Source organism: Cyprinus carpio, chromosome B8, assembly GCF_018340385.1.
Source record: "Cyprinus carpio isolate SPL01 chromosome B8, ASM1834038v1, whole genome shotgun sequence".
NCBI classification, from domain to species: domain Eukaryota; kingdom Metazoa; phylum Chordata; class Actinopteri; order Cypriniformes; family Cyprinidae; genus Cyprinus; species Cyprinus carpio.
In genome coordinates this window covers 24,767,434-24,791,975 of record NC_056604.1, presented here as the reverse complement: position 1 = coordinate 24,791,975, position 24,542 = coordinate 24,767,434, and the positions used below count along the sequence as shown (strand labels likewise).

General features: G+C 39.1%; 1 protein-coding gene across 5 annotated transcripts in view; it reads left to right on the top strand.

Moving 5' to 3' along the window:
* The first annotated feature begins 857 nt into the window (after positions 1 to 857).
* LOC109106517 (vacuolar protein sorting-associated protein 13A-like) overlaps positions 858 to 24,542 on the top strand; it is a 65,172-nt gene continuing 41,487 nt past the window's right edge. For 3 of the 5 annotated variants that reach the window (XM_042730223.1, XM_042730221.1, XM_042730219.1), the window contains exons 1-16: positions 858 to 1,130; positions 2,617 to 2,660; positions 2,754 to 2,796; positions 2,920 to 3,015; positions 3,567 to 3,668; positions 3,756 to 3,865; positions 4,058 to 4,117; positions 4,729 to 4,788; positions 4,877 to 4,957; positions 5,048 to 5,105; positions 5,186 to 5,313; positions 5,398 to 5,504; positions 5,596 to 5,767; positions 8,154 to 8,216; positions 8,456 to 8,588; positions 9,140 to 9,234. In XM_042730223.1, coding sequence (XP_042586157.1) covers positions 1,031 to 1,130; positions 2,617 to 2,660; positions 2,754 to 2,796; positions 2,920 to 3,015; positions 3,567 to 3,668; positions 3,756 to 3,865; positions 4,058 to 4,117; positions 4,729 to 4,788; positions 4,877 to 4,957; positions 5,048 to 5,105; positions 5,186 to 5,313; positions 5,398 to 5,504; positions 5,596 to 5,767; positions 8,154 to 8,216; positions 8,456 to 8,588; positions 9,140 to 9,234 — 1,452 coding nt within the window. In that variant the 5' untranslated portion in view covers positions 858 to 1,030. Of the gene's footprint in view, positions 1,131 to 2,616; positions 2,661 to 2,753; positions 2,797 to 2,919; positions 3,016 to 3,566; positions 3,866 to 4,057; positions 4,118 to 4,728; positions 4,789 to 4,876; positions 4,958 to 5,047; positions 5,106 to 5,185; positions 5,314 to 5,397; positions 5,505 to 5,595; positions 5,768 to 8,153; positions 8,217 to 8,455; positions 8,589 to 9,139; positions 9,235 to 24,542 lie in introns of all 5 variants that reach the window. The other 2 variants (XM_042730222.1, XM_042730218.1) reach the window with 1 other exon arrangement.

Below are 24,542 nucleotides of genomic sequence, written 5' to 3'. Positions count from 1 at the left end.
ATGATTTTTTAGGTTTCTATTGATGTGATGTGGGGAAATTTTTTATATAGTTATTTGATTTTTTGAGGGCGACTAGCTACATTTTTTCAGCAAATTGTCATTTTTGGGTGAACCATTCCTTCAAGACCAAGAGCAGGGATATTCCACTTTGCATTTTGACCTAAGAACTTATGACATGTTTAAAATTATGTTTAAATTAAAACAGTAGATACGAAGAACCCAAACTCACAAGTAACTTCCACTTCTTTTAAATATAAACCTTTGTTTGTATGCCTTTCTTAGGTTTTACCACTGCCTTCCAAGCTTGACACTACAGATTCATTCAAAGAGATAAATTAAACACAGTAAAAAAAAATATATTTGGACCACAAAAACCAAGTAGCAAGGGCATATTTGTAGCAATAGCCTACAATACATTGTATGGGTCAAAATTATAATTTTTTATGCCAAGATTATAAAATTTTATGCCAAAAAAAACATTAGGATATTAAGTAAAGATCATGTTCAATGAAGATATTTTCTAAATTTCCTACCCTAAATATATCAAAACTTCATTATTGTTTAGTAATATGCATTGCTTTCATTTGGAGAACTTTAAAGGCGATTTTCTCAATATTTAGAATTTTAATTTATTTATTTATTTAGCACCCTCAGATTCCAGATTTTCAAATAGGAGTGTCTCAGCCAAATCTGATCCTTGCGACTGGTTTTGTGGTCTAGGCTCACATAATAGGTGCGATTAGTTTTATACCACTTCCTGTTTACCTACTAAAACTCAACAAGTCCTCACGTGATTGGCTCACGAGGCGCACGTGACCGACGCAGGCGTGACGGCGCAGGATGTCAGCAGCAGAGGGCAGTGTAGCGCAGGGAAAGCGCTCGAGCGCGCTCAGGGTAGTACCTCCCAGTCCTTCCAGTGATGTTTATTTCAGGAAGCGGGACGTTCAGTAAATACAACTACATTCCCGGGCGGTCCACGAATCGCAGGCGAAGGAAAGCATGCTGATGTGTGTGTGAGCAGGACGCGAAGATGGTGTTCGAGTCAGTGGTGGTCGATGTCTTGAACAGGTTTCTGGGGGACTATGTGGTGAACCTCGACAGCTCGCAGCTCAGCCTCGGCATTTGGGGAGGTAAACGTGACTTGTGTCAAAGCCTGATGCTTCCTTGCTGTTTGATTTGCTCCAGAAACGTGTTTGTATGCATTCATGATTATACACAAACATATGGTGGCTTGTGTTGGTGAGCTCGACCTTACCCTGAGTCAAGCTTTGACATTGAGGACAGGTTTGAACATGAGTTACAGTAACACTTAACTCAGAGCTAACCCATGCATAACTTGGTGGTTTAAATAGATTGTTATTGAACATAGCAAAAGGATGTTGATGAGCTACACCGGGTAATTACTTGTGATTCTGAATTAGTATGTTATTACCTTGACTGGGATAGTTCAACCCCACATATAAACTCTGTCATCTGTTCAGTCACATGTGGCTCAAAAATGTCCAGCTGCTTCTGTACAATGAAAGTTAATGGGGGCTATTACTGTCAAGATACAAAATAGACCAGAATTACCAGGAAAGTTATTCGTGAGACAGTTTTCTCTTTTGGATGAGCTTCTTTTTACTGTATAAGAGTGATTCACTTTCATTCTGAGACACTGCATGCAACTTCTGTTTATATGCATTATTGGACAAAACAACTGTCTTTAGTTTCTAAAACCAGAATATATTAATTTCGGCATTGATCAGAGATTAGCACGGCGATATTTTGCAACACGGTACCATTTCATTTAATTTCTTTTTATTAAAAAAAAAATGTAACATTTATATGTATCTTAAATAATAATAATAATAATAATAACAGATACAACGTTTGATTTTAATAATGTATTATTGAATATTAAATACTAGCATTAACTAAAATTAATACATTATTTACAGATATTATTTGTAGGTAACTAGTGTTAACAAATCTTAATATAAAGTGTTATTAAACATTGCTACTATATTCTGTAAAAACTGAAGAGGTTAAAATAAAATATTCCTCTTTTTTTTTTTTTTAAGTTTTCACTGCTCCATCACTACCTTTTGTTAATACAATCAGATATTTATGAAAACGTTACACAGTTGTCCGATTAGTAAAAACACCTCCTGTAGAAACATCTCTCATGTAATTAAAAATGATATGCAAAATCATTTTTTATTATATAATATGTCAACAACATTGCAAAATTTTGTGTCTATGATCAAAGTCAGTCATCCTGTAGTCCAGTGGTTCTCAACCAGGGGCCCGGGGCCCACTGGGGGCCACAGAATACAGACTTATTTTATAATTCTTTAATTATATTAGAACTTAAAGAAAAAAGGAGGGGCTAGAATAGTCTCACTTGATTCATTGATTGTAGTGAATGCTAGATTCATCAACCGCACGAGGAAAGAGGAATACAGGGATGTTTAATCTTCCCCATCCTGAAGAGTTTTATGATGTACAATGTGTCTTATTGACTTACTGATAAGAAGCTTTTAATACGACAGTAAATATTTGCTCATTGATATATGAATTATTTTAGACAAAGGCTGGTGATATTTAGCACTGTGTATTGTGTTTCTTTCACAGGTGATGCCATATTAAGAAACCTTGAGATAAAAGAAAATGCCTTGGTATGTTGCCTTAATGTTTCTTGGTTATGTCCTGTACTGTGAATTCTGCTAATGCTTTGTTAAGTTGTGCTTCCTTAACTGTTCCTGAAACAGAGTCAACTGGACATTCCTTTCAAAGTCAGAGCAGGACACATAGGTAAGAGGAGTGCGGCGTGATGCATCGAATGGTGTGCTGATGTTGCTTTGTGAAACCAGTATGCACTGCCATGGCGTAAAGTAAACTCTGAGCTCATGCAGTGAATGTTTCTGTGTTTGTCAGGGCGTTTGGAGTTGAAGATCCCTTGGAAGAAGCTGTACACTCAGTCTGTGGAGGCCACGCTGGATGAGGTTTACCTGCTCATCGTGCCTACAGCTAGTAAGAGATGAATTTATAGACCCATAACGGAGTCATCAAGGAACTTTGCTCCCGTAGCATGGGTGCAGCAGGCGCAGTGATATAATTATTTTCATGTGCTGCGACTGCTGCACTCATGTACGGCAGCAAAGTTCCTTGATTATTACGCTGAAATGAGAGTATAGTTCCTAGCCACACCGGCTTAGAAAATCGCAACTTTTCATTTTCAGTCGGTCTTAGTACATGATGTAACTACAGAAGAGTCACGTCTTAAATAGGAAAAATATCAAAACTCTTCGGTCATTTTTGAGCGAGATGTTAACGGTCTAATCAGATTCAATGATCTATGCTAAGCTAAATTCAAAAATAGTGGCATGTTCCTTTAATATTGTTCTAAAGCAGCTTTAAAAAAATTTATTATGCCTTACGGACCCAGGTGAAAGTCACCGATTTTGTGACCTCATGATATGACATAATAGTATTTGTTAATTTCACGAAGCATGACACTTATGTTAAGGTCTGCATGCGTGTGGTTCTGCCAGTTTTGACTTCTCGCGTCTCTGTTAATGCAGGTATAAAGTATGACGCAGAGAAGGAGGAGAGACAGCTCCAGGAAGCTCGGCAGAGGGAGCTGCAGCGGATCGAGGAGTCCAAACAGAAAGCAGCGGAAAAAGGTGCAGGAAATCATTTGAGCTCACTTTGGTTTTACTTAGAGACAGGTAACGTAGTTTGCGAATTTGCATTTGTGTTCTTGTATTCAGAGAATCCAAAGGCAGAGAAGCAGGACACGTTTGTGGAGAAACTGGTTACACAGGTGATCAAAAACCTGCAGGTGAAGATCTCCAACATACACGTCCGCTATGAGGATGATGTGAGTTCTTTTGACATTTAACCGCGTTCTCTGCGGTTCTTCAGCTTGGAGCTTTTATATATAAAAATCTGCAATATACTGTATGTTCATTTGTGTTAACATCTTTGTATGTGCTTTATTACTGAGTGATATGAAGTGTAGAAGACCTTTTTTTTGTCTGTTCTGCTTTCTCAATGTTACCCATGTGTTCAGGTCACCAATCCTAATGCTCCACTTTCTTTCGGAGTGTCTCTGCAGAACCTCAGTCTCCAGGTATGCCAATAAATAAAACCATAAATAAATTGATTAAATTATGAGAGTATCGACTCTCTTAGGCATATTTAACACCAAAATCAAGAGCGGAAAAAAGTGCATTTTGTAAAAAGAATATAAAGCCTCTTTTCTTCTTCTTTTTTTTTTTAATGTATTTATTTATACTATTTCTTATTAATATATAATGTAAGAAAAAATTCTAACAAATTAAGGAAATATTTATACAATATAATATTTAATTAAAATGTATTAAAATGTAACATTTTGTACATATATTTTCGATAAATTATAAAATTCTGTGTACATGTAAACATATTAATATAAATATAATAAATTAAATATAAAATATTATTTTATGAATAAAATACAATTTTTTTTCCCTTTTATACCCCTTAGATTTTGGGGGTAAAATATGAAGTAGCCATGCTTTTGTGTGATTCCTAACAGACTCTTTGATTAACAATAAACCACGAAAGGCTGTACATTACACTTAAATGTTTTTGCTGCTAAACATGAGTAGGCAATGTGACACTGGCTTCAAACATGGCTCGTTCAATCAGATTGTAGATTTAAAACTGTCTGTATTGTAACATTTTTGTTTCATTTTCCAGACAGCTGATCAGAATTGGAAACCATGTCTTCTGGATGAGAAAGCCAAGCTGTTTTTCAAGGTTTATACATGTCTTTTTCACTTTCACAGTTATGAGTAGCAAAATTAGCCGGTATTATTCACTAATCCCGCTTGGTTACGTCGTTTAGCTTGTACGCCTGGACAATCTGTTTGCATACTGGAATGTGAATTCAGAGCTCTACTCCAACCACAACCCGGATGAGGCTCTGGTAGGGTCTTCGGGTTTAATTAATCTTCAAGTCTAAGAAAAAAGAAATTGCACATTTTCATTGTTTTGCTTTTTTTTTTTATATATATAGCGATACATGAAGCACAGTGTAGCCATCCAGAGCTCGGTTCCTCAGGACTATCATTTCAGTGAGTCCCTGCTTTATTTCATGTGTATTCAACAGTGATTTCTCTATGAAATGCAGACCAACTTTGTGTTTTTGCTTCAGTCTTTCGTCCAATATCTGCAAACGCCAAGCTGCGCATGAATCCGCGCTCCGATGTGGATTTCTCCTCACCGAAAGTGGATCTAGTGGTCAACCTCCCTGAGGTGGCTGTTGAACTCAGCCGGCCACAGGTGTGCAATTCAGTCAACAATTAATTGACATATTTTGATTGTAATAATGGCTTGAATGTGAGTTGAATTTTTGTTGTTTTCTAGTACGTCAGCATTCTGGAGCTGTTGGGGTCGGTGGATATGATGGCCCGTAACCTTCCATACAGGAAGTATCGTCCAGATGTGGCAGTTCACACGAATGCGCATCAGTGGCAAGTGCATTTGGAGATTGTGGTCTTGACTGATTCCCTTTGTTGTTTAATTTGATGAGGCTCTGTACTTACTTTTTTGTGGTTATCGTAGGTGGCGATATGTGATCACAGGTGTTTTGGAGGTCAATGTCAAGCCCCGCCTTCACATGTGGTCGTGGGAACACATCCGTCACCATCGGCAACATGTGAAAAAGTACAGAGAGATCTATAAGAGTAAAATCACCAGTAAGAAGCCTGCAGAGAGTCTGCTAAAGGAGCTTGAGGTGGGTGAGCACTGATCGTAATCACACAATGAAAATCTGCTGTTATTTACTCATTGTCATGTTGTTCCAAAACCATATGCTGTTATTTTTTCTGTTGAGTAGACACATGGCTGCTTTTTTTTTTGGTTTAATAGCTGTGATCACAATGAACTGTCTCTGTGATCTGGCATATGTAGCTGTGTTTTGGAGTTTGGTACAATGAATTGACAAATATATCTTTGTTTTGCTTTTGTTTTTATTATTTGTTTTGGAATTTTGAGTCTTTGTGAACTAGCAAATATTGTTTTTTTTTAATGGGATGGTTCAAACGCGAAAAAAAAGCGAGGAAAAATGGATAAATTTTTATTTTTTGTGTGTATGAATGATGACGTTGCACTAATCAAAGCAGTCAATACAGCGCAGTCGAGAATAACAAGAATAAAGAGGTTGCCTGTGTTTACTAAACTGTGGAACTTTGACTCTTGTTGCTGATTTGAAAGTTGATACTTCCAGTTTTAAAGCGATAGTTCACCCAAAAATTAAAATTTGATGTTTATCTGCTTACCCCCAGGGCATCCAAGATGTAGGTGACTTTGTTTCTTCAGTAGAACACAAATTTTGATTTTTAGCTTCAGGTGTTGCAGTCTCTCACCAGTACAGTGCTTGGCAATGGTCACAGAATCTATTAGAGAAAAAAAACATGCACAGACAAATCCAAATTAAACCCTGCAGCTTGTGACGATACATTGATGTGTAAAGACACAAAACGATCGGTCTGTGCAAGAAATTGAACAGTATTTATATATCGTTTTTTTTTTTACCTCTGATTCACGCAATGTCCGAACTTAAATAATTACAAAATCATAATTTGTGTTCTACTGAAGAAACAAAGTCACCTACATGGATGCCCTGGGGGTAAGCAGATAAACATCACATTTTCATTTTAGGGTGAACTGTCGCTTTAAGTGGCCTTTTATTTTTAACCAGAAATGTGCATGTGTCCGTTTTGAATCGTTGTTACTAAAGGTGAGACGTGAGGAAAAAATAAACAATCAGTTGTGGGACTATTCTTTCATAAATTGCATACCATTCATTTCTGACCTTTCTACCCTCCGTTACTGGAAATGAAATTACTGGTTGATATGTCCCGATCTCAGTAAAGTTTACAAGCGCTTTTAGTCCATGAACTAGATCTCACTCAGGACGTGCACTGTCTGTGGAAGATTGGCCAGGACCGCTCATTATAGATTATAATAAGATCAAGATTATAGCCTAGAAAGCATGCAAGTGCACGCTCCCATTATTATCACTAATCGCATCACTCATCTCAGTTCATTGTGATCTCACAACGTTCGGTTATAATCAACGAAGCTCTCTAAACTACACAATAAATCTCTTATTTACATCATGTCTGCACTTATGAGATGATTCACGAGCGTGCAAAACTCTGGCGCTTTCAGCGGTGAGTGAATTCTGAAAACACTTATAATGTTTCTGATTGGCCATTGTGTTGACGAAATCAATATATATGTCTGTTATTGGCTACATTGCTCAGTGCCGCAAAATCACATTGGGTAGTTTGCCAGATCTTTAATTGTTTGTGCTTTTGTTTGAGGGTATTTAGTGCCATCTATTGCACCCCCCACCCAATGTCGTCCAACTGTCAAATATGGCTGTTTTTTTTATTTGGTTTGTTTTGTGTTTTGTTGGTGTTTTGTTTTGGAATTTGGTGCAGTGTATTGAGAAACATATCTTTGGTTTGTGTGTGTGTTTGTTTTATTTGTTTTACTTGTTTTGAAGTTAACCATGGTGACTATGAATTGTCTTTGTAAACTCAAATATAATGGTGTTTGTTTTATTTTTTTTTTGTAAACTTGTAAACTGGCAAATTAAATGGTGTTTTGTTTGTGTTATTTTTTGTTTGTTTTGTTTTGGAGTTGGTCAGCTGTGGTCACTATGAGCTGTTTTTGAGAACTGGCAAGAGTTGCATAAAGACTATTCAAATAATTTTCTTTTTGTAATAACAAAATAGCAGCATGTGGGTTTGGAAGGACATGAGAGTGTGCAATACATAAAAAATACACCTTCAAGGTTAGCATAACACTGCTGTTCTGAAAGAGACAGAGCCTCTGCTGACTGATGCAAGATGTGTTACTTTACATAATAAAAAAAATGCAACATACCTACTTAGTTACTCTTTACAATTCAAAAATGTGAAAAAGTAATTTTCCATAGCTCTGGTATTACTTACAATAAGGAGATGTGTTTTGATCACAACAGATCCATTTCTAACTTCTAACCTTTTTTAATGCCTTTTATGAATGTTGAAATGAAGGAGACCAAATGTTTTCATTTCTGTGACTGCTTTGCTTTGAACATAACCTTTTTATTTTTGTTCATTCTTTAGGAGACTGAAAGAACCCTGGATATATTCAACATCACAATGGCGAGACAGCAGGCTGAGATGGAGGTGACGTGATGGCACATTCACATTCTCTCACACAGTCACATTTCACTCGTATAATAATGTATGGATTTGAATCCTTAATACAAAGTGGCCTATGGCTTATATCACTGGAAATGTGTTCCTGTAGCTGAGCTAGTAGTGTATGAAGCTACTGTAACAGCATAAAGGTCTTGGTTTGAATCTCTGGTTTCTGACTGAATAACGCCATTTGACTCTTGTATATTCTGTTGCTTGTGTTGTAGGCCTCAAAGGCGGGGTTCAGGATATACCGTCCTGGGGTGCAGGTGGAGGAAGAACAGTCACAGGGCTGGTTTGGCTGGATGTGGAGCTGGTCTGGAGACAGCAGCACACAAACCAAAGATGTTAAAACCGGAGGTTTGTCTGCGCTCTGCATCTGTTTATTCCTTCAAAGAATCTCAGGTCTCTTCTCGGAAGGCGCCTGTTTATAATGTTATGATCGAGGCTGTGGACTTGGAGCATAACTTGTTTTTATTATAACAAACTAAAATATTTTCTATAAAAACATTAATGCCCTGGCAGTGGCAAATAGCTTTGGTTTTATATTTAATTTGATTACATTAATGTTATAAGTTGAGATTTACAAGAAATATTGTAACTGCAACTATGTAAAAGGAATACTGCTGTAAAAAAGCACCTTATTTGTTTAGTGTTTGCAAACCAAATGTTATTGGATTTTTGTTAATATAGCAGTGCTTTTAAATGAAAAAAAGTGCGCAATACACTACTTTTGAATTCATTATTGAATTTTTTGCATAACAATGTGATTAATCGCAGAAAACCATGCGATTAATCGTGAAAAATTGTAATCGTTGCCCAGCACTAATTTCAGTATTCCACAGAATTCAACAGAATTGTGTAGGTCTGTTTCTGATAGATTCGTTGACCTTCTGGTTCATATCTCTCAGGTTTTGATGAGCTCATGACCCCAGCAGAGAAAGCCAAACTATACGCTGCCATTGGATACAGCGAGACAGCCGTCAATCCAAACCTGCCAAAAAAAGTAAGTGACAAACAATCATAACATGAACACTACCAGTCAAACGTTTCTGATCAGTAAGATTGATGTTTTTAAAGAAGTCTCTTCTGCTCACCAAGCTTGCATTTATTTGATCCAAAATACAGCAAAAACAGTAAAATTTAAAATAATTGCTTTCTATTTGAATATATTTTAAAATGTAATCTATTGCTGTGATTTCAAAGCTGATTTTTGAACATCATTACTCCAGTCACATGATCCTTCAGAAATCATTCTAATATTCTGATCTGCTGCTAATAAAAAACATTTATTATAATTATGGTGTTGAAAACAGCGAAGTAGAATTTTTTAAGGTTTCTTTGATGAATCAAAAGTTCAGAAGAACAGCATTTTGAGGATCACGTGACCCTTCGTAAATATTCTATAATCCTGATAGTAAATAGTAAATTTCGAACCACTTTCTATCTAACCCATCATAGAAAGGAAAAGAGAGATTGAGAAATCACCAATAAAAAAAAAGTTCAAAGGTCCAACCATCTCCCAAGAGGACCTCGACGGCGCCATTGCTAACGGTATCAATCTAGCACTCAAAAAAACAACAGAGTACCTTGAATTCGGTTGTGGCCTTAACAGTAAGAGGTGCAATAGACTCTGTACTGACCCCAGCATTGCGCGACTGGGTCGATTCCGTTCAGGCAGCTGCACGTGAGGATAGGAGGACAGTCACAAACTTGAGAAAACAGCTAGAACAACTTACAGATAAAATGATGGATATTGAGGACAGAAGCAGGAGAAACAACGTGCGACTGGTGGGGTTACCAGAGGGGGCAGAGGGCTCAGTCGTAGCCAGATTTCTGAAAGGGTTTGATCCTGAAGGGTGCACGGCAGGCGTACCCAGTGAAATACGTGCAGGACAAAGTTACGCTACTATTTTTTCCTGATTTTGGTCCAGTCACAATGGCCAAAAGAAAGAACTTCAGCCCAATCCTGAAGAAGATGAAGGCACTGGGTCTGCAGCCTTTTCTCATGTATCCGGTGGTGATTAAATTATGGCACAATGGTAAGCAGATGATGTTCGACTCTACTAAGAAAGCGGAGGATTTTATCAGCTCACTGCCACAGAAGAAGACATATGCTGCAGCTCTACAGAGCAACAGGAAGGCAACGGATACCGTCTCCATCTCCTCTGTCCAGCGAGGGGAACTTAACGACGGTGATGGTGGTGGTGATTTTAACTGCCCAGGAGAGGAGAATAACAAGATGGACATGGACACTGGTTAAGTTTCTGCTGAGATCTTGTACTCTTTATCCTGCACACTTGTCTAGTGACTGGTAAGCTTTAAAAATATTTCTTGGGGCTAATGGAGAGAAGTTTTGATTACTAGTTCTTGACACTGTGGGCCTTTCGGGGACATGTTTTGTGTTGGAGTGGACTGGTCACGTATCAAAACATTTTTCTGTTTTCTAGGTTATTTTTATTTTCTACAACAGACATACAGGTGCTGGTCATATAAATAGAATATCATCAAAAAGTTAATTTATTTCATTAATTCCATTCAAAAAGTGAAACTTTTATATTATATTCATTCATTACACACAGACTGATATATTTCAAATGTTTATTTCTTTTAATTTTGATGATTATAACTGACAACTAAGGAAAATCCCAAATTCAGTATCTCATAAAAATAGAATATAACCAATACAAAGAAAGGATTTTTAGAAATCTTGGCCAACTAAAAAGTATAAAAATGAAAAGTATGAGCATGTACATCACTCAATACTTAGTTGGGGCTCCTTTTGCCTGAATTACTGCAGCAATGCGGCGTGGCATGGAGTCGATCAGTCTGTGGCACTGCTCAGGTGTTATGAGAGCCCAGGTTGCTCTGATAGTGGCCTTCAGCTCTTCTGCATTCTTGGATCTGGCATATCGCATCTTCCTCTTCACAATAACCCATAGATTTTCTATGGGGTTAAGGTCAGGTGAGTTTGCTGGCCAATTAAGAACAGGGATACCATGGTCCTTAAACCAGGTACTGGAAGCTTTGGCACTGTGTGCAGGTGGCAGGTCCTGTTGGAAAATGAAATCTGCATCTCCATAAAGTTGGTCAGCAGCAGGAAGCATGAAGTGCTCTAAAAATTCTTGGTATATGGCTGCGTTGACCTTGGACCTCAGAAAACACAGTGGACCAACACCAGCAGATGACATGGCACCGCAAACCATCACTGACTGTGGAAACTTTACACTGGACCTCAAGAAAATGTGGATTGTGTGCCTCTCCTCTCTTCCTCCAGAATCTGGGACCCTGATATCCAAAGGAAATGCAAAATTTACTTTCATCAGAGCACATAACTTTGGACTACTCAGCAGCAGTCCAGTCCTTTTTGAAGCGAGACGCTTCTGAAGCTGTCTGTTGTTCAAGAGTGGCTTGACACAAGGACTGCGACAGCTGAAACCCGTGTCTTGCATACGTCTGTGCGTAGTGGTTCTTGAAGCACTGACTCCAGCTGCAGTCCACTCTTTGTGAATCTCCCCCACATTTTTGAATGGGTTTTGTTTCACAATCCTCTCCAGGGTGCGGTTATCCCTATTGTTTGTACACTTTTTTTCTACCACATCTTTTCCTTCCCTTCACCTCTCTATTAATGTGCTTGGACACAGAGCTCTGTGAACAGCCAGCCTCTTTTGCAACAACCTTTTGTGTCTTGCCCTCCTTGTGCAAGGTGTCAATGGTCGTCTTTTGGACAACTGTCAAGTCATCAGTCTTCCCCATGATTGTGTAGCCTACAGAACTAGACTGAGAGACCATTTAAAGGCCTTTGCAGGTGTTTTGAGTTAATTCGCTGATTAGAGTGTGGCACCAGGTGTCTTCAATATTGAACCTTTTCAAAATATTCAAATTTTCTGAGATACTGAATTTGGGATTTTCCTTAGTTGTCAGTTATAAACTTCAAAATTAAAAGAAATAAACATTTGAAATATATCAGTCTGTGTGTAATGAATAAATATAATATACAAGTTTCACTTTTTGAATGAAATTAGTGAAATCAATCAACTTTTTGATGATATTCTAATTATATGACCAGCACCTGTATTTTTATTTATTTTATTTTTAAAAGGATTGCTCATTCAGGGGGTTTGGTATATAGAGTACGTATTAGCGTTTACATGCCATTTACAGTATAGAATTGCTTTTGTTTTTCTTCATTTACTAGATACAATTTTGTGATTACAAATATACAATGCATGTTCTAAATATTCTATCATAGAATGTAAATAGCCTAAATTCTGCTATCAAACAAACCCATATATTAGTATATTTACACCGTATGTTTCCAGAACAAGAATTATAAATTGTCAGTCTTCTCCTACGCTCTTAATAAAACTAAGGGTGTGCTGTCTTAGTTCACAGGAAGTTACAGCTAAAAGTTGAACACAACAGAAGTGATGATAAGGGTAGATTTGTTATATCCATTGCAGAATGCATAAATGACAGGATAGCATTGGTTTCTATTTATGGTCCGAACGAGGCAGACAGTTCATTTTTTACAAATATTTCCAATACATTGCTTGAGCAGACTGATTGCCCATTAGTGGTGGCTGGTGATTTTAATGCTGTTTTGGATAAATCTCACTTTGATACAACAGCCAATCCCTTTTCTAAGTTGCTTAAAGGGTTAGTTCACCCAAATATTAAAATTATGTCATTAATGACCCTCATGTCGTTCCAAACCCGTAAGACCTCCGTTCATCTTCAGAACACAGTTTAAGATATTTTAGATTTAGTCAGAGAGCTTTCAGTCCCTCCATTGAGAATGTATGTACGGTATACTGTCCACGTCCAGAAAGGTAATAAAAACATCTTCAAAGTAGTCCATGTGACATCAGAGGGTCCGTTAGAATTTTTTGAAGCATCGAAAATACATTTTGGTCCAAAATAGCAAAAACGACGACTTTATTCAGCATTGTCTTTTCTCCCAGGTCTGTTGTGAGCGCGTTCACAACACTGCAGTTTAGTGATATCCGGTTCGTGAACGAATCCCTCGATGTAACTGGATCTTCTTGAACCAGTTCACCAAATCGAACTGAATCGTTTGAAACGGTTTGCGTCTCCAATAAGCATTAATCCACTAATGACTTAAGCTGTTAACTTTTTTAATATGGCTGACACTCCCTCTGAGTTCAAATAAACCAATATCCCGGAGTAATCCATTTACTCAAACAGTACACTGACTGAACTGCTGTGAAGAGAGAACTGAAGATGAACACCGAGCTGAGCCAGATAACAAACGAAACATTGACTCGTTCTCGAGTCAAGAACCGTTTCTGTATGACGCGTCCGGTTCGAGAACCGAGGAGCTGATGATACTGCGCATGCGTGATTCAGCGTGAAGCAGACTGACACACAGCACGTCTGAACCGAACTGGTTCTCTTGATGATTGATTCTGAACTGATTCTGTGCTAATGTTATGAGCTCGGGTAAACCGAAGGCTTCAATCAAGGGCAATCATCGCCAATGAAGTTATTACGTCGAGCGCAAAAGAACTGGTGAACAGTTTTCTTCAACAGTTTTCTTCAGTTTTCTTCTTCTTTCTTTATTGAATCGAACTGTCCGAAAGAACCAGTTCGCGGAAAAGAACCGAACTTCCCATCACTATGTAAGGGAAACAGGTCAATTTAGCTCAAAGGGAATCATTTAAGATTTTAAAGGGAATTTGAACAGAATCACTGTTTCACGGCTGATCACTGAAACGGCCAGCGATTCACTGAACGAGCCGTATAACATCAAATCTGTGCTGGATATTAATATCCACAGTATAGTGAAAACACTATTAATTAGCACAGTAACAAGATCGGCAGTTTAAGACATTAACTTGTGAGCACAAAACACAAGATACTTCTCTTTTCAATATCAATAAGGCTTTATTAGATAAATCTAAGACATATAAACAAGTTGCAGGAGGATAGAACGTTAGGAAAGAGTGAGTTTAAGAGAATGAAAATGTGAAATCCCAAGTTTACAGCAATACGTGAAATTGCATAGACATGAACAACCATTTAATCACTTAATTAACCCTCGCACTGAGTTCCTCAATGAGGTTAAAATTATATTAGATAACACCAGTACAGGTGTGAGTCTGGAGGTTACTTGCGTTGCCTGTTTAATGGGGTTCCCTTTTGTTGTCGCTGAAAAGGCGGTTTCCCGAAGTTGCTGATTGGCTGGAAGTTCAGTAGTCGTTGAAGTGACGTCTTGGGAAGCCCGTGGTTGGGCGTTGGCTGAAGATGCAGAGTTGTGGGCTGGTTGAAGTTTCAGACGGGCACGCGAGGTCAGACTCGGAGACACGGCGTTACAAAACTTAACTCAGAACACGAACTCTCAAACGGAAAAGAAAAGAAGTAAAGTTTGACGAGACTAGGTGGTGTTTCTTCTCATCGTGGCTAAGTAGCAGCAGGCGTGCAGGCCGAAGCACGCTGGAACGGTGCTCGAAGAATGCTAAAAGTGATGACAAAGCATGACTAAAAGCAGGCTAAAAGCCGGCATGACTGATAGCAAAAGCTAAACGCAAGCTCAAACCTAAAAGCAAAATTTGATGGTGTCCTGAGTATTTAAACTGGCATTTTGGCCACACCTCAAATGTTGTCTTGACCAATTAGATATTGTCTTTTCTCGGGATGTTGCATTGTTTGTCCCACCCATTCATAAATCATATGTTATCTTATCAAGCACGTGGTCCGAATTTTCCCGCTCTTGCAGGGTATAATTTGGACATGATTCCTATAACAAGAATATGATACATTTGACAAATAACTGATGGTCAGAAACGTTTCAAGCAAGAAGATTCAAACACACATACTAAACATGAATATGATCCCTTAAGCTATTCAAGAGTTATTTTAAAAGACATACACAATAAGTGATTAGAAACATTAAAGTCAAATGTGTGGGTTACAGGTATAAAATGGAGTTAAGCAATGAACTGATATCCATTTAGAAGTCTTTTTTTGAGTTCATTTTGGTGCATATATGCATTGGATGGCATTCTCTGTGCCATTCTGGGGAGTAAGGATATGTCCTGTGAAGACCAGAGGGGTTAACAGGTCTCCTTAGGAATTTCAGTCTGGTTTTGCTAGGTGGGGGGGAAGTCAATCCAACGATCTTGTTTACTCTCATGGCTTTACATGTGAGGGTCAGACTGTCCATCTCTTCGATTACTTGCCCCAAATTAGACAATCTCTTCTTCGAATTGAAATTGTCAATAATTGTTCTAATGGTGTTAATGTTGAAAGCTGTTCTGTGAAAGAGTTGGTTATCAGACTGTGGTGCTGGGAGTTGATTTACAACATCCTGCCTTTCTGTGGAATTCGGCTCATGTTTCAACCAGGCTCCCGATCGAATCTTTAATTTGTCTGGTTCACGCTACAACTACTAGTGATCCGAAAACCGATGCAACCGGTTCTTGGCTCGAGAACGAGTCAATCTTTTGTTCGTTATCTGGCTCGGCTCGGTGTTCATCTTCACTTCTCTCTTCACAGCAGTTCGGTCAGTGTACTGTTTGAGTAAAGGAACTCAGAGGGAGTGTCAGCCACATTAAAAAAGTTAACAGCTTAAGTCATTAGTGGATTAATGCTTATTGGAGATGCGAACAGTTTCAAACGATTCAGTTTGATTTGGTGAACTGGTTCACTAAGAAGATCCGGTTACATCGAGTGATTCGTTCGCGAACCGGATATCACTACACTGCAGTGTTGTGAACGCGCTCACAACAGACCCGGCAGAGAAGACAATGCTGAATAAAGTCGTCGTTTTTGCTATTTTTGGACCAAAATGTATTTTCGATGCTTCAAAAAATTCTAATGGACCCTCTGATGTCACATGGACTACTTTGAAGATGTTTTTATTACCTTTCTGGACGTGGACAGTATACCGTACATACATTTTCAATGGAGGGACTGAAAGCTCTCGGACTAAATCTAAATATCTTAAACTGTTTTCTGAAGATGAACGGAGGTCTTACGGGTTTGGAACGACATGAGGGTGAGTCATTAATGACATCATTTTAATATTTGGGTGAACTAACCCTTTAATAAATGTATCACTGAACTCAACATAATCGATCTTTGGAGAATTCAGAATACCGCCTCTAAGGACTTTAGTATTTTTTTCTAACTGGCATAAGACTTTCTCTAGGATAGATTACATATTTCTCAGTCCATCTCTAATTTCGCCTAATTCCTCCATCTCTATATTACTAATCTTACTGTCTGATCATTCTGCTGTGTTGTTTAAAATTAATTTTTCCAATATTAAAGCCAAAGCCCCTAGATGGTGCTTTAATTAGGGTTGTGCCCATAGACGATAGTATCGTGTATCGACGATAGTCAGAGATATCGATGATGGCAGATGTCTTTGTCGATAGTCAAGATGATATTAGGCTCATTCTCGTATTAATGTATTAAATTATAATAATAATAATAATAATAATTGTTCTTATTATTATTATTATTATTATTATTATTATTTGGCAGCCTATTATAATTCGGCTATCAAATTGCCTCGCTATTTCACTTATTCTCTTATTTTTGTAAACACGCGGGCAAATGAGGATTAGAGCCGGTGAAGGAGTCTCCAAGCACAAACAGACTTAGCCTACATCGTCTCCAGATATAAGGTATTTCATTGCACTTTAACAAGTAATCTGAACGGCCTATGTATGTACAGTATTTTAAACGAGCCTTCACTAACTGAGTTTAATGCCACAGTTATGTTAGAATGCATCTTATTCGTTTCTGTTGGGGTTGCTTCAGGCTCGTCATGCGGCATGTGGTCCGGAGACTGATGCATTAGTTCAATTTAACTTTACTCCAAATATATGAACTTACCTGTTTTAAATACTTTATATTTAAAGTGTACGTTTATGTCCAATATTTAGTATTAAACTGTTTGTCTTTAAATGAAATCTACTATTTTCACCGTTGACTGATTTTGCAGAACAGGACGTGCGGTATGACAGTTGTGTCAGACTATATATGAACTAGCTGTTTTAAATATAGTATTTTTATATTTAACATTAGTTTATCAGTATGTTTGAAAGTATATTTTTTCGATTATTGGTGATTCCATAGGCTCTGTAGCATCTGCTTTGGATCATGTAAGATCGTTGGGGCTTTATATCTTGGAAATTCCTTTTAGTCTTGTGACATTTGCATATAAATCGTAGACTTGGCCTCACATTCTACATTTATTGGTGCTAAATTGCCAGGGTTTTTTCCCCCCACTATCAAGATGATGTTAAACAGCAACTCTCTGCTCCTCTCCATCGGACTTAAAACGCATTCCAGGAGGAGCAAATGACCCCTGTGCCAGGCACCAATGGCCTGACTAAACCAGTGGTCTGTCTCCACAATTTCAAAACACATCACATACACACACACACACACACACACACACACACACACACACACACACACACACACACACACACACGAAGACGTTTTATTTATTTTTAGACTATAATCAATTAGTTACAAATGCATCATATATATGCATGTGTTGTCAGTATGTTTCCCTATTACATTAGTCTAGTTACCACTGTTAATTTGCATTAGTTAAGCTCTAAATGCTAATATTCAGGTGTATGAATATATCTCTGGTTTAATATCTTCTAAATGTTTCGTACTTGGTATCAAAATGATCTGCTCTTTATTCCTCAAACCATGATGTACTCTCTGTGATCATGAAATGCATCATACTATTTGTACCATATTTTGGGTAAAACTAGACAAGTTAATCACGCCTGTCATAAAGCATGCAAATGAGGTGTCACAGGGACAAAGAAACGCTTTCCCGCTGAAACTATACGCCTTGTTACTGGTCGATCTATCCAAAATGGGTGTTACAGGGAAACCAGATAAAACGTCTTCCACCCCCATAAAGTGGGCTTCTCTTAACTTGCGGTTCCCTGGAGACACTCATCACCTTGGAAGCCTTGGGACTCCCCTTCCGGGGGAGTCCGATCTTCTGGCAGTTTTCAGCAACTTTGTTGATTCACTTCGGAACAGTCAGCCCATGGATGAAATGACGAAGGTTTCACTCCTAACAGGATTCAACAGGAATCTACGCATTATACATGCCCCCAGGACACTTTACTCAGCAACTACAGAACCAATGCAAGAAACCGCTTGTTAACTATTTAGATGCCCTTCTAGACTTTGACCCCTTTTAATTAAGTTGATGAGATTCTTTGATGGTTCTTAACAGGTTGTGATTTAGTTTATGAGTAAATACTACCATGACCCCACTCTCTTTCTCTCTCTCTCTCTCTATCCATGCCTTCCTTGCGTTGGCATCTATGTTTAATGTGTGTATGTTTGTGTTTAGTCAGATGTTGCATGTTCCCCTGTAGTGTAGTTTAATAAACATCCATATGTATTCACACTTGTTTGTCTGTGTTTGCTGCTCACGGGACGAGGTCACTTTAATGTTCCGGTTTTGTTACATGCTCTGGGAGCAATGTATTAGTAGTAAAATTATTTTTTTGTGGCCAGAGAAATAATTTTACTTAGAGTCAATAAACGATTAACACTGTCCGCCCTTTTATTGTACTATTAATGCTATAATGCTACAAGTAATTCCTGAAGATGAATGTTATTAATAATAATCCATTATGATTAATTATGTTCATCTAACTTTGACCTAATTTGTTACAGAAATGGTGGAGAATTTAGTGCAACGTTTTAAACCCAGTTCTGTGAGCAGACTCAGTAACCGTGGTGTGTTTCTTATGCGTGTTCATTCAAACCAAGGCTACTATCCAACCGCGTGTTTTTGTGAATGAATGTGTAGGTTATACACGCCCACGTTCCGAGCCTTAACAGTTCCTGAGTTCCTAACTGAGAATCCAGGCGCTGTTAATGACTTAAGTTAACTGCAGTTTATCAAATTTGACCCTATAAAATGGCTAAACCTTTTATAGTGTGTCTCAATGCAATTTTAACAGCCCTAAATTGAGCGAAGAAACCCTCTTTTAGTGCGAAGAAGATAGCGAGCGATGTTCCTCGCTTATCTTAAAATTAAGGCCTTATGTTCTGTATAGCTAGATTGATGCCATTGCATCTTTCAATGTCATACAACTAGATTATTACTCCCGTGGGTTTAACCATTTGCATAGCTAACTAATGTGTGCCCTCCTGCCCAATCACGGAGCATAATTAATCTTAGAATACTGCAGGTCAGTGTCAGATTAATGATAACCGGGAGTCTTGAAATCTCAATCAAAATTGTTGCAACAGTCGCATAAGTCCCATATATCTAGCGAAGAAATCCCAGAGGCAGCGCATATAAATAGTTTTATACTAAAGTTATCTGATATTGGGCGAAGAAACCCCCACTTTCAGTTTTAAATGCATAAGTCTTAAGTCTAACGAAGAAACATCAGATTAGCGGCATGAATTAATCTACGTGGTGAAGAAACCCCACTGGCAGTGGAATTAAAACTGGGCGACAAAGAAATCTCGCTGCAGTTTATTTACTTTTAATAGTGATTTGAGCGATGTTCCTCATCTCCCTAAATTAAGGCTTTCCTTTAACCATCATCACATATCATTGTAGTCATTTAATTGATGCAATTGAATAGCGAAGTAATGGTTTAATTCTAGCCTAGCTAACTAGTAACTTGCCATTGTCTGTGAAGTGAATGTGCTGTTTTGATTTGTGAATTAAGTTACATGCAATACGTCATAACGTATACGTCACGTCATGTGCGAGTTTTCCATGCAGATTTACAGCAGTGCAAGTTCTGCTCCACTTGCAAGTGTTGTAAGCTTGCATCTGTCTTTTAGCATCTTCTGATCCCGGAAGTTGAGAGCAGCCTCTTCTGGTTCAAACTGATAACAGCACCCGAATTGATGAAAGTTTTGTAATGATAAAAGCATACACATCCAAAGCTAACTTAACTGTGAACTGGTAGCATCCGACCAACTGACAATGTGAGAGTTTAAAGTGTGAACCACTCCCCTCTCTCTCTCACTCCTGGTTTCACTTCTTGTTTATACTTTAACCTTCTGTATAGACTCAGTTGGGTTCGCCCCTCCTCACATACGTTGGTTCTATTTGTGTTATTTTTTATTTTTATTTAATTTTTTATTTTTATTCTACCTCTCTATGATTTAATTTCAATCATTTATTTTTAGCTTGAAGTTACAGATTCAGCTAAGTTGATTTTAATTAAATCTGAGATTTAATTAAAACAATTTGTTTATTTTTTTATTATTTATTTTAGTCTCCTAAAGCTATTAGGGCATTTTCATTTTACCTTTACCTTATTTTAGTTATTTGACCATCACCATCTTTCCTCTCGGTATAGGTTAGAGCAGTTCTAGCAACTGTTTTCCCCAATTTCGCTTGGGTGAACGTGAAAAATATGACGTCATCGCGGTGTTGCTGGAAGTTCACTTTGAGTGTGCGTGTACTATTCGCGTGGCGGAGTGCACAGCATTTTTTGTAACTTTCCGCATCTGAACCGATCTGAACATGCATGAGTCCGGGGCGATTCTAGTCGAACATGCACGTCTGTGTCGCCGTTTGTGTGAAACAGAAGCAGTTTAATATGAAGTTCAAACTCCATCAGGTGCTTTTTGACGGAAAACGCTTTTTTGGAAAAGAATGTTTGCATAGTTTATCCAAGGCTTCTTATTTGAAGTATGTTTTATTTTTATTGTATAAAAATAAATAAAGAATTCATTTAGATATTAATTATACACTATTTGCTTAAAGTTGTCTTTGATGCATAATACAGTCAATAGTTTAAGATTGTTTTAAGTTTGTACATAAAGAAATTATTAATTCATCAACTCATTCATCACAAGACTTGTACTGGCAAATGACTTCTCACCGGTGATCCTCAACAGTTTTAGAGGACAATTACTCCCCATCGCTCCCCTGTCGTTTCAAAGAACAGAACAACGGCAAACGCGACAAGTATAAAAGCCTCGTCCGTTTGGGAAGGTGCACTCACAGTCAGCGGAGGCTTGCGAAACGGAGCCAGGCGAAAGTATAAATCCCGCTTAACTTTGTTTGTTGTCATCTTCTGAATAATGCCGCGAGGAAGTGACATCAGTCACGTCTGCACAGTGCAACCTGATGCAGGCCTGAAGTGAGATGCAGGAAACAGAAATACTGCAAAATAATAATAATAACGTGACTAAACGAGATGAAATAACGTTATAACATTTCGTTTCGTCTCGTTTTCGTCAACGAAAATAAAGAGACATTTTAGCATAGTTTTTATTTTGTAAACCACGTTTAGTCTTGTTTTTATTCGTCAACAATATTGCATTATACATTTAATTATAGTCATTGTCACATGACCAGCATTTACGTTGCGTCTCGTCTCATTTCGTCACGTGATAAAGGGTTGTTAACAATGATATTTAGTCATAATTTTCGTTGACGAAAGCAACACTAGCCACAACACTTGCCTACTTGCAAAACAGGGACTTTTATGCTTGAACTCTGCCAATGTGACCACACAAGACAGACTATCTGCTCAGGATCACCCCCAGCCTTGAGGCACACAACATCCTGTACCAGCAGACTGAAACTGTCAAAGCGGATTACAAAAACTGCAACTACGAGTCTACTACAACAATGAGTCTACGGCAGATGACAGAACAGGCAACAAGGGAGGAAGGTTTCAACTCCAGAATCTTCCCTCCACCCTAGTACATTGGCCTATAGAGAACACAGCACTGCCTCCATAGAGACTGTTAAATCCTGCCTATCTCTGCACAGTACCAGAACTGACTTTGGAGAGCATATGGGCCAGCATGAAAAGATCCTGAGGACATTAAAGGAACTGATCCTGAGAGTGGCCTCAGCAGCAGGACAAACAGGGTCAGACCAGCAGACTCCTTTTAGCTACGAGCGGCATGAGAAACAAACAACTTACCAGAATGCTCTCCTACTAAGAGAAATGCCCAGATCTCGGCCAACAGTCTCTCACCATAGAGACATCCATCCTAAAGCCAGACGGTCATGGCATCCAGACAGCACATCAGCAGACTGCTGACCACCCACGACAGGCCAAAATACACACATGGCCAGCTCCCCTGCATTTGACCATCAGCTCCATGAGACTGTACACCCCGTGTACACAACACAAATGGACACAAGGCACAAGACACTTGGAGCTCTGGTGACACTGAAGTAATCTGCTGGATCACATTGACCCTTTGTTGAACATGAGACAGCTGAAACTCAAGGCTGAAGTGCAAACCCCCTGCCACTTCAGCCAAACAGTTCACCCAGACAGACTGTCAGGTCACAGAGGTCACGAGAAAATCTCACAGCCAGCCATGAGAATATGGCCTTGAGCCTCACACTCTTCAAAGCATGCATCAAGCACACACCAGACCTGCCTTCACAAGCAAGTGCATGAGCTTCCCTATGAGGTCTTGTTGTCAACCATGGTGACTGCCAAGGACACCTGCATTTTAACGTGAAGTAAAATAACCAAAGCTCAACCTGCTACTTCCTGTTTCTTGTAGACATCGCAACCCCCTGGAGAAGCCCTGTCAAGTGCGAGAACTTTCTGCCAAGACCTTACCAGACATTTACTCTTGTGAATATATAAGACTGCAGTGCCAGCGTATATAAAAAGGGGTCGCTGTTCAGCTCAACAGACAGCGTGGCCAAACCCTCAACCACACACCTTCACGGGAATGAAGGGAACCCAGCCCCACTTTGAGCAACACCCCCTTTTCTGAAGAGACAACTGACAATGCTAAAGCTGCTCTTCACAAGAGGCAATGATGCATAGCTAATGCTAACTACGTGGACTGACTCAAGACCACCTAACATCAAACTCAAATGGCATCTGCACTCTTTGCCATGCCTGATTTACCCTCATCCCAAGGAGTTTCATCTGACAGCTGGATTCACCAACTATTGCCTTAGTGCTGGTCTACACCAACAACATGGCCGGAACTAAAGGGAGTGCCCACTTCAGCAGAACACTGCTCCCACCAGAGCACAAACTACTCAGATGACAAAAAGAGCCTGGAAAGTGATCACAGAGATGTGCCTCCAAACTTTAATGGCCCTCAACAGCCAACGCATCCGTACAGAGGACCAACACCCCAAAGCCACATGGTCAATGGCCCTTTAAGGACGCAATGTTGAGGCACGGTGTGCCCAGAGCAGGTGTTTTGTGGGTTAACAGCAAACCTCTTCCACAGCAACACTGCAAGCTGGACTTCCAGTCATCAAAGTACAAGTGACAGCCATCCTGATCATCATTCAAATCGCATCGACTCACAAGAAGTGCATCAGAAAACTCCTGATTTACAGACTCAAAGACATTGTCAAAGTTGGATTTTGGCAAGGAAACACTCACATCAGGATACACACACCAGTTATGGTAGCCTACCACGACAGTAACCCACAATTATACCTGGCCCCAAATCTGCATATGTGTACCCTGACCAAAGACATTCATTATCTTTGCCCCAGCAAGCCCTTCCTCATAGACAACACTGAAGGAATCTGCGGGTTACAAACCCATTCGAAGAGAAACACTCTGCCCGGCTGAGGCCAAGCCTCGCACACAAGTCACAGAAACGCAAGCAGATTGTGGGAAATCAGTGGCTCGTTAACACTCCCATCCATACTGCCACACTGACCTATGACCAGCATGACACTGCCACCCTTGTCAGCCTGCCCAACCAGATTATGTGGATTCAAGTGCCCAAAGGTGCCATCCTCCACCTCGGGGACCTGGCACTGTACCACCTTTCAAGTGAAGAGTACCAATACGAGGTAGAAATTCCAGTTTTCTTCACGGACCACAATCTCTTTCTGGAACCTGGATGGAAACTGAGCATTGAGAAAAGGGGGGTCCCAGGTGATTGACATCACCCCAATCGACACAGCTCCTCTAGCACTGTCTCGGCTGCCTGTCCAGACCACCTTTCCCATCGCCCGATCCTGGTCCTCTGCGGACACTGCACTTTGCTTCACCACAGCAATCAGGTACATCGGGCTTTATATCTTAGAAATTCCTTACTCGTAGACTTGGCCTCACATTCTACATTTATGGGTGCTAAATTGCCAGGGTTTTTCCCCCCACTATCAAGATGATGTTAAACAGCAACTCTCTGCTCCTCTCCATCGGACTTAAAACGCATTCCAGGAGGAGCAAATGACCCCTGTGCCAGGCACCAATGGCCTGACTAAACCAGTGGTCTGTCTCCACAATTTCAAAACACATCACACACACACACACACACACACACACATGAAGATGTTTTCTTTATTTTAGACTATAATCAATT